This window comes from Peromyscus californicus, unplaced genomic scaffold, assembly GCF_007827085.1.
Source record: "Peromyscus californicus insignis strain IS unplaced genomic scaffold, ASM782708v3 Scaffold_18__1_contigs__length_77618521, whole genome shotgun sequence".
NCBI lineage: Eukaryota > Metazoa > Chordata > Mammalia > Rodentia > Cricetidae > Peromyscus > Peromyscus californicus.
The window spans coordinates 53507069-53517450 of record NW_026294480.1 but is presented as its reverse complement, the minus strand read 5'-3'; the positions used below and the strand labels follow the sequence as shown (position 1 = coordinate 53517450).

The window sequence follows — 10382 nt, the reverse complement described above, 5'->3', positions numbered from 1 at the left end:
TGGGACCAAACTAGGCCCTCTGAATGTGGGTGACAGTTGTGTGGCTTGCGCAGTTTGTGGGGCCCCTGGCAGTGGGACCAGGATTTATCCCTAGTACATGAACTGGCTTTTTGGAGCCCATTCCCTATGGAGGGATACCTTGCTCAGCCTCGATGTGGTGAGTCGGGGGAGGTGCTTGGTCTGCCTCAACTTGATATGCCAGACTTTGTTGACTCCCCATAGGAGGCCTGAGGAGTGGATGGGGGGTGGGGGAGAGGTAAGGAAGAGTGGGAGATGGGGAGGGAGGGAGAACTGTGGTTGATATGTAAAATTTTTAAAAAATTGAAAAAAAAAAAAAAGAATTCACTTAGTTCTACCCTCTGTCTCTTAGCCGTCTTTAAATTATCCCCAGTGGAAGACATTCGAACTTTTTAGAGCCTCATTTACAATTAAAGGTAACTAAATCCTTGTCCAGTGGTGTACTTCAGCAACAGACAATACAGCAAACTGAGTTTCCTTGGTGACAATCTGAACTCTCCCTGCTCTCACTGATGATGGCTGCGCCTCCTTTTATGAATGCTTCATGTGCTGAAAACCAACACCTACAGCCTACTGCTATCTGCATCATAAAAACACACAAACCAAAAACATTTAGTTCCAGTGGTTTCTTCCTGAAAAGTTTTTTGTTGTTGTTTTTTTGTTTGTTTGTTTGTTTAACTGTTTGCAGATGCCAGAAAGCTGGCTCTGGTGGTGGAGCACAAATCCTAATTGGTCATAATAAAAACCCGGAGCCAGATATCAGGGTAAATGCTGAAAGGTCAGAGAGACAAAGGAACAAGCCACAGCCACCTCTCACCTCACCAACTCCTCAGCTGAAAAAAGACTGAGCTCCTGTCTCCACCCGCCTTAAATTCCTTTCTCCGCCCAGCCACATCACTTCCCTCTCAACCTCCCTAGTGCTGGGATTAAAGGCGTGTGCCACCTGCCTCTCTGGCTAACTAATGGCTGGCTTTGCCCTCTGATCTCCAGTCAAGCTTTATTTGTTAGAGCATACACAAACTATCACCGCATGGTGGTGTGTGCTTACAGCCTATAATCCCAGCACTTAGAAACGGGAGGCAGGTCCATCATGAGTTTGAGGCCGGGCTTGGGGTGAAGCAGGTATAAAGACAGAAATTTTTCATCAAGTTTAAAAAAACAGACATTCACTGGAATCTTTGACTCACAGGACACCCTACCATTTAGGGTTCATTGTTTGAACTGAAATCTGATGCTAGTGACTTTGGTGAGTAGCGTTGGGAAAACGGAAGGTGTCTCAGGCTGATATAGTCTAAGTAGCCAGGGCAGTTCCAGGGAGCCTGGAGCAAACCTTGGGGCCCTTGGAACCATTCCAGACCGGTCTTCCATCTTTGTCTTTAGTGTGGGTCAAGCTGCTGGAGACCGACCACCTGACAGAGACTCAGTATGTGAGAGTGAGAGGCCAGGACACAGTCACCAAGACTGTACCGAACAAGAGAAAGGAACTACCCAAGGAATAAGGGCACACTCACCAAAAGATGGAGGACACTGAGCAAGTGAAACACCTTCAAAAGTCACCAGCCACATGCCGCAATGGGCAGGCACCATTCCATACTTGTGTTTAACCCAAAAGCCTGGCACACAGTCTGCCTTGGTAAACGTCTGCTCATTAGAACAACATAGACTCAAGTGTTTTCCACCCCCAAGTCCCACCAAAACCTCCGGTAAATCTGTGTGTGAAATTTCAAAGCTCTTTGTACACACTATGTGACACCCCACCCACCCACCCACCCTTTCGCCAAGTCCCCAACTCAGCCTCACCCAGCCCAGTGCCATGGACTAGTGGAGAAAAGAAAACAGGGATTTGAGGGGTGGAGACTTGAGTGTCTAGAGAGGAGCAAAGAAAGCTATTTCCTGGCTTGCTCATTCTGGTCCTCTCCCACCTTCTTCTGGTGCCCACGACCCGTCAGCAGCAGCGCAGGACCAGCATGGGTTTCTCAGCTGTGTTCTTTCCCAGACCACAACTGCTCTGCACTCACCCTGAGTCTTCTTAATCTGCTGGTCTGACACAGTCATTCAGACACAACCGCGAAGCAAGGAAAGTAAACACAGCCTCACACCAAACAACTCAATTCTACTGGGAGCAAGCATCTGGTTGTCATCATACCGGTACAATAAAAATACGCTTACAGAGCAAAGTTGAGCAACGTGTCCTGTTACGTCTGAGCACCTTGACTCAACTACCCACTTCTAGGGATTTATGATAGAGGGATTTTATATATATAGTATTGCAAACAATCCCATGTATGGGAAGAGACTGAAAAGCTGCGCACTGTATCACAGTAGTAGGAAATCAGAAATACTTCCTGGCCAACAGTGGGGGAGCGAGGACAGCCAATGACATCTGTATAATTTCATGTTATATCGAAATTGTAATGGAAGAAATTAGTTACTTGTAAACATATCAGTATAGCTACAACACATCAAGATCACAGAGTAAGATGAAATGCATCATTTTTGCAAAACCAATTCTTACAGGTAGACTAAAATAGAATACAAGAAAATAATAATAGCGGCAATTATTTCTGGGAAAGCGTGTTATGGAGATTTTTTTTTCACTTCATTTACTTTTGTCTTCCTAAGTTTTGACATTGGTAGATTTTTAAATTACAAACAACTTTAGGAAAAGTTATTTATTTTTGTTTTGTGTTATGTTTGACTGTTTGCCAAGCGTGTGAAGGTGCCCTCAGATGCCACAAGAGGGCATCAGATGCCCTGGGGCTAGAAACAGAGGTGGTTGTGAGCCAGTCAACAGGGTCCTCTGGAAGAGCAGCAAGTGTTCTTAACCGCTTTTCTCTCTTAGCCCCTGGAAGTGTTTATTTCTAATTATGCTACAGATAAGGGAATGCAGTAAGACAGAGCTGTGGTCTGAAAGTGCTGAATACTTTTCCTGCAGGCACCTCTTGCTATTTAGGTCTCAGCACCCTCAAATGCCACCCGCTTTTCTTCTGCGCTCCCTTCTCACCGAATGCTCATCTGAACGGCACTCTGCGATTTCCTTCTCCTGTTGGCTTGCAGCAGGCTGATGGGGGCATTACTTTCTCTCAAGCAACTTCACTCTGACATCACCACCCCTTAAGCTCTCGTTCTCCCTCAGAGATGCCTCCCTCTCTCCCTTAAAATAGGTATGAACCTGTGATTTGGGTCCTCTCTATGAAAGAGAGACCTCAGAAACTAGACCACTGGCCACTGAGTCTGGAAATCTAACAGTCACCTCTGTCCCACGGGAAACTCCTCCCTGGGCCTGTCTCTACAATGGGGATGCTTTTTTTTTTTTTTTTTTTTTAAATTCCTAGTCTCCTGAAGTCTACATTTGAAATTACAAAGCCCTGCACACTGGCTTGTGAGAAGTATGGAAAGCTAATATGAAGCCACAGTACTCGATCCATGATGACGAGCTGCAGAGTGTCCACACATCCCACAGTCCCAAAATCGGGTTCCCAGTGAGATTATTAGTTAAGGACCTGCCCCTCTCAAAAGTGTGCCAGGTGGATGATGAATTACATCTTTACCTTTGATACAGGGCTGGCATATGGGACGAACATTTACCTACAGGTAAAAGCTAGAGGAGACCACTGTATCCTCAATATTCTGAGTCTATATCTGTGAAATAAAAATGAGCTAATTGTGTTTTGTAGGAAAAGGCTTTTGTCACAATGCAAACCCACATGCCATCATTACATATTACTTGGACTTCATCTGTAATATTTTTAGAGAATTGTTATAAATGGCACCAGGCTATGATTAGTGTGCTGTATTTAGACATATTCTAATTAGAAAACATTTCTTGGAAACTGGGGGGAGGGGTAAGTCATCTTGACTCTTTCTATTTGCTAAGTACTGAGAGGCAAATTTGGAGACTAATTAGTTCTATATTTCATAATGTTTCACACAACTCACACCTTAATCAAAATTTGTAAGTCACAATGCAAAAATGAAATATCTATTTTGATAAAAATTATATCCATTAGTTATCATTTATCTTTGAGGGTGTGCATGTCACTCATGTATGTAGAGGTCAGAGGACATCCTGAGGTATCCTCGGGTGCCATCTGCCACCTTGTTTGGGACAAGGTCTTTGCTGTTCAGTCCTGCTTACCCCAGACTGACTGGTGCAGCAGCCTCTGAGGATTCCATCTGTCTCTTATCCAGCTACAGGAGTGTCAGAATTGCGGACACGCACTACTGTGTCAGGTTCTATGTGGGTTCCAGGCAACCAAACCCAGGTCCTCACAGTCAGATGGTCATCTCTCCACTTAGGTTATCATTTAGATGTGGGTTTAGTGAAGGCTGAAAGGCAAACACACCCCTAAACGTCCAGGAAACATCTAGCCGTTGACAGCTCCTACAAGGGACCATTGCGAGGTCATAACAGGATATCCATTTTGCTTTCTGATATGGATGCAAATTTTACTTGTTTTATTAATTAATTTGGAAAAGCTTAATACGGTTTAGCTACCATCTTGGAGTCTGAGAAGGCCTCCCAGGAGCAAGATTCTGAAAGGCAGAAATGTCTGGAAGGCTGGAGGGCATTGTGGTTTCTGCCGTCTTGTTGTAGGTCTCCAGCAATATCTGGAGCACATACCTCTTCCTAACGTTGAAGGTGCTGATACCCAAGATGGAAGTGGATTCTCCTTTGTTGAGAGATGTGCAGACGGATATAAAACAAAGAACAATCAGCAACTCTCGACAGCGAAGTTGGCAAAAACAGAGTCATCTAGGAGAGATGACCTGTGCCCATGGAAACAGTTCATTCTAAATTCCAAGGGGACCTTCCCACTGAGGCCACCCAACACAGAATCTTTTTGATGCTGTCCCCTCAAGAATTTAAGGGAAATTGATAAAAATGGATCTGTGCTCCTACTTTCAAAAATTCTGTTCCCAGGCCAGTAAGATGGTTCAGCATGTAAAAGCATAAACCACACAACTGACAACCTGAGTTGGATCCCCAGATCCCACGATGGAAGGAGAGATCCAACTCCCAAAAGTCGTCCTCTGACCATACATGCCTATTAGCACGCATACACCTGCACTCACACACAATCATACACAAACATATGCATGTGCACATACACATTTTTTAAATTTAATGTGTTCTGAAAATGCCAACTATCTCAGAATTATGACCTTCTTCTATTTCTGTGCCTCTCTCCCCCAAGTTAGTTTGACTTCCTGAACTCTTCTGAAATTTTATCAGGAAAATACTTGATAATTTCAATTGGTCATGCAATCGATCACTTGATTTGAGAAATACGTGGCCTGATGACATCAAGTACAGGAAGGATTTTTTTCCCCCGTTCATTCAACAGATACTGAGTACTTTCAAGTACTAGGCATTGGAGATGCAGGTAAATAGGATCCTTGCTCTCAAGGAGTTAAATTAACATTCTAGCAGGTGGACAAAATGAATGTTTATGGTTGAATGATTTGTGGGAAAGGAACTAGATTATATTTCACAAGTGCATACAGTGGAATGCTTAGTCTAGCCTGGGAAAGTCACAGACATTAGGAAGAAGCAAGAGTTTATGCTGAAGCCGGGCGGTGGTGGCGCACGCCTTTAATCCCAGCACTGGGAGGCAGAGCCAGGCGGATCTCTGTGAGTTCGAGGCCAGCCTGGTCTACCAAGTGAGTTCCAGGAAAAGGCGCAAAGCTACACAGAGAAACCCTGTCTTGAAAAACCAAAAAAAAAAAAAAAAAAAAAGAGTTTATGCTGAATGGTTAAGCGCTGAAAAACAGAGTGGACTGGTCCAGTCAGATGGAGCCCGGTAGAACCCAGGTGGGAAGGACTGAGGAGGTTCAAAGAGCTGGAAGTGTGAAACTGGTGCAGCCATTTTTCCATGAGAAGGGGTGTTTGAAAGATGAGTTAAAACGTGATGAGCAGGACAGTGGAGACCATTGGAGTATGGGCTCTTCCTCAGCCACTGCAGAATCTTCACAAGGGAGCAGCACGGTGGCATGGCCAGGTCAGGAGGGCCACTCTTACTTTATAGTAGATAGGCTGGACTGAGGACCAGATGCAGCAGACCCCTTCTAAGGCCAACGGTGGTGCAAGACAGAAATGAGTGGGGAGAGCCAAGAGCCAGTGAAGGAGGCAAAATCCACGACTTAATGATGAGTGTGAGCCCCACCATCTTGATACCCAGTAGACCGCTGGATATGTGCAAATCTGAACTCAGAATCACTCAGGTGATTCCTAGATAAGAACAGAAAGTCATGAGATTGGAAGAGCCCAGTATGAATCACAGACATGAGAAACATCTGTTTAAAAATAAGTTGAGGGCTGGGGAGATGGCTCAGCAGTTAAGAGCACTGGCTGCTCTTCCAAAGGACTGGGGGTTCAATTCCCAGCACCTACGTGGCAGCTCACAACTGTCTGTAACTCCAGTTCCAGGAGATCCAACACACTCACACAGACATGAATGCAGACAAAAACACCAATGCACAGAGAATAAATTAAAAAAAAAAATAAGATGAGCTGGTAGCTGAGGGAAAGGGAAACGGAGCTACTGCTTACTCAACAGTGAGCCGGAGATGATGAGGCCCTGTGGATGGATGATGATGGTGATAGCTGCAGAGCAAAGTGAAGGCATTTAATGCCACTGAACTATTAACCTAAAATCAGCTGAAGTGATACATTTTATCTTATCACAATAAAAAAAAGAATACTTGTGTTATTTGTATAGTTTAAGCATAAGAATGTCTTACATTTAATAAAGAAAATCAAGATAAATAATGAAAGTGAGGAAGAATTTATCTCAAGGGGAAACATTTTACAAAGGGTTTAGTAGGACAGGCCCATAGGGTCCAGGAAATTGGCTCAGACCAGTTGCCAAGGTATGCACATAATGTACTTCCTTATGAGCCAACCCAGAGTCTGCCTGAAGGCCTAGCAACAGCAGCTGTCAGAGTTCCTGATCGTGCCCAGCCAATGAGGGATGACCATGCAGACTGGGTGCTGGGAGGAGGGTATAGAAGGGCTACCCTGTTATTAAATAAAGGAGTTCGTTATTTGCGTTCAACTGACTCCTGGTGTCTGTGCCGTTGATGCCGCGCCTTCTCCTTCTCACCCCCTCCCCTGAGGGAGCCGCTAAGATCCAACAACAAAGGGGAACTAATGAAGCTGGTAGAAAACCCAGTGTTACATCAGGAAAGGGAAGGACAACATTTCAGTGGGCAGTGTTCAACCAACTAGGGCACTACAGAGTCTCATCATCTGGTGAGGTCAGAGAAAAGAACGCACTGATATCAGCAATCGGAAGGTCAATGGTGACCTTGGGGCAGGCTGTTGGCAGTGAAGCCCGGGAACGACAGAGTGGAGGATGGGATGGAAAACAGCCCAGAGCGCACAGTGGCAAGTCTGACTGCTCCAGGAGATGGGATGGTGGCTGAAAGAAAAGCAACAGCTGCTTCTTCAAAATGAGTGTGCTGAAGGCTGAGGAAATGGCTCAGTAGATAACGTGTTTGCCACACAAGAACGAGGATCTGATTTTATCTCGAGACCCCACAAAGCCAGGTGTGGTGGTGCACGCTTGCAGTGGTGAGGAGGCAGAGACAGGAGGGCTCCGGGGGCCCCCTGGCAAGCCAGCCTCGCTGAGTCAGTGAACTCTGGGCTCAGTGAGAACCTGTCTCAAAGAACACGGTGGATCGGGCTGGAGAGATGGCTCAGCGGTTAAGAGTACTTGCTGCTCGTCCAGAGGTTCTCAGTTTGGTTCCCAGCACCCACACTCCAGAACCACCTGTAACTGCAACTCCAGGGCAGCCTGGGCTGTTGTTCCCTGCCCCGCCCCCGCCCCCAACACACACACATAAATAAAAACAAAATAAATGTTAAAATCCTGAGGAACAATGCCTGAAGTTGGTCTTTGATCTATACGTGAGTGCATGCACACATACACACACACACAAAGTACAAATATGCACACACACACAAGTATGCTGAAATATTAAATATAATCAAGAAAACAATCACTTCAGGGGTAATATAATTTTATATGTCATCTCAACAACCCTAGAATGTATAGATTTAGAGTTTTATTTTCCATATTGTTTGTAATACTCCAAGGATAATTGCAAATCACTCTCTTCATTTCATGGGTGATAAAAATGAGCCATGGAAAATGTCTCCAAGAAAAAATTAAAAAAAAACAAAGCTCATCAAGTAGTTATTCTCATTGATTTTTACAATTAAAAAGTACAACGTACTGTTAAGAAAAGAATTTCCATGACAGCTATGTGTCAAGTCAATCTCAACTTTTAGAGCTTAGTCACACAAGTTAATTTGTGTGCGTGTGGCATGTGTACGTGTGTCAACACGTTCCATATCTGGGTTACATCCTGAAGATGCCGAAGTTGGTCTTCTGGATTGGCGCGTTGAGGGCTGCACTGATGCTAAGTCCCAGAACCAGCCTGGTGTCCACGGGATCAATAATCCCATCGTCCCACAGCCTGTGGAAAGATGGAAACGGTCACTATGAACTCGCCATCCAGCCGCCATCCCTCCTTGTCGTGCTCAGAATCGCTGAGAGGATTCCCTCCCACAGTGCAGAGAGCTCTTGACCAGTGCCTGCACACTGGAGTCACCGACGGGAAGTCATCTTTGAGTGGAAGAAGAAAAGAATGGCAATGGTCTCACACGGCTTGAAGGATGACTTCCGGTTCCCTTGCTACTCACAGAAATGTAGCGATCACATGGATCTGCTTTTGTCATGAACATGGAGAGTCCCCTAAACAACCCAGCCACCTTACCGCTAAAGGAGAATTACCCAAAATTCTTAGCAGCTGGGAGATCACTACATAAGCCTCCCTACATTTTTTTAATAAAATAAGTAATTTAAAATGTCACTCTTTATTTTTTGCTACAATGGAAAAAAAATAACCTTAAACTGCTTTGAAGAGAAATTTTTGAGTAGAGATTTTAGTTTGTTCTCACTGACATCCTCAAATGTATAAAGAAAAATGAATGAGGAATAATACTTTTTTTTTAAGTTGCTTGTTTTTCTTTTTAAAGACAGGTCTCACTCAATAGGTCAGGTTTACCTGAAACTTGTGATCCTCCTGCCTCAGCCTTCTGCAGATGTGAACCCCCTTGCCAAATGAGGAATGCCATCCTTTGGGGTTTATTAGTAAACGACAGTTTCGCCTTCTCTACACAAACTGCCTCTAGGGTCTGGACGGCACATCAATTATCAAACACTGGCAGCCAGGGATCTCATCTTTGCTCATAAAACATTCATCACAGGGACACTAAAGTATCAATGGCCAATCAGCAGAAGGTTGTTTTTGGAACTGTGAATAGGTGGATTGATTGATGATGATCCCTTGGGAGCTTGGGAGCAGCAGAACCCTCCAAGCAATGATGGAAGGGCTTGTAAATGGCAGCCATTAAAGGCTGTCCAAGGGAGAGTCAGTCAAATGCCTGGGAAAGTCACAGATGTCCACGTGTGCCATGGAGGATGAAGGGAACACGGGGCAGGGGCTGAGCATCGAAGCACTGGTCTAGTATGTGTGAGGCTTGATCCCCAGAATAACAGGTAATGAAGCAGAGGCGCCAATAACAGGAGATACTAAGCCAGGCGGTGGTGGCGCATGCCTTTAATCCCAGCACTCGGGAGGCAGAGCCAGGTGAATCTTTGTGAGTTCAAGTCCAGCCTGGTCTACAAAGTGAGATCCAGGACAGGCACCAAAACTACATAGAGAAACCCTGTCTTGAAAAAACAAAAAACAAACAAACAAACAAACAAAAAACAACCCAAAGAAACAAAAAGCAGGAGCTACTCCAGAAACTTGGCTTCTACCACATTCTACCACATTCAAACCTAAGCAAGTCAGGGAACCACTGCTAATCTGAGATTGACCAAACACAAGAACATCCCAAGCCAGCTTGAAAATCATCTTTAGGAGAAAGCTGCTGTCTCCAGGCCAACCACTGTTCCAATTAACAGTACGATTAAGCACCAACAAATTAACACACAAACCCTCCTGTCTTTCAACATTGACTTCCAAAGATACATCTATGCAGCCATGCTCACTGATGCCTTGAATGCAATCCATTAACAAGTATTAACCTCAGTGTGACAATAATAAAGGATGCAATCTTTCCCAAGAGGTGATTCACTTTAGGCATTAGAAAACAAGCTCATGGCTCCTATGGAATTCTCTATTTTTCAAGTTGAATATTTCAACTGACCCTGAGCATTTCAGCCAAAGTCTCACGTGAAGAACTGTCAGTAAGCTTCTATATATGCTTTGTATTTTATTTAAATCTCTTACATGATTTTCTACAGCTCCTCTGCCTCTACTGGCTGCTACTACTGAACGTCTGTTTA

General features: G+C 44.6%; 1 protein-coding gene across 3 annotated transcripts in view; it reads right to left on the bottom strand.

Moving 5' to 3' along the window:
* Positions 1 to 8026: 8026 nt before the first annotated feature.
* The window catches only part of Mccc2 (methylcrotonyl-CoA carboxylase subunit 2), a 73354-nt gene continuing 70998 nt past the window's right edge, over positions 8027 to 10382 (bottom strand). For all 3 annotated transcript variants that reach the window (XM_052743440.1, XM_052743442.1, XM_052743441.1), the window contains one exon: positions 8027 to 8502. In XM_052743440.1, coding sequence (XP_052599400.1) covers positions 8385 to 8502 — 118 coding nt within the window. In that variant the 3' untranslated portion in view covers positions 8027 to 8384. The remainder of the gene's footprint in view (positions 8503 to 10382) is intronic.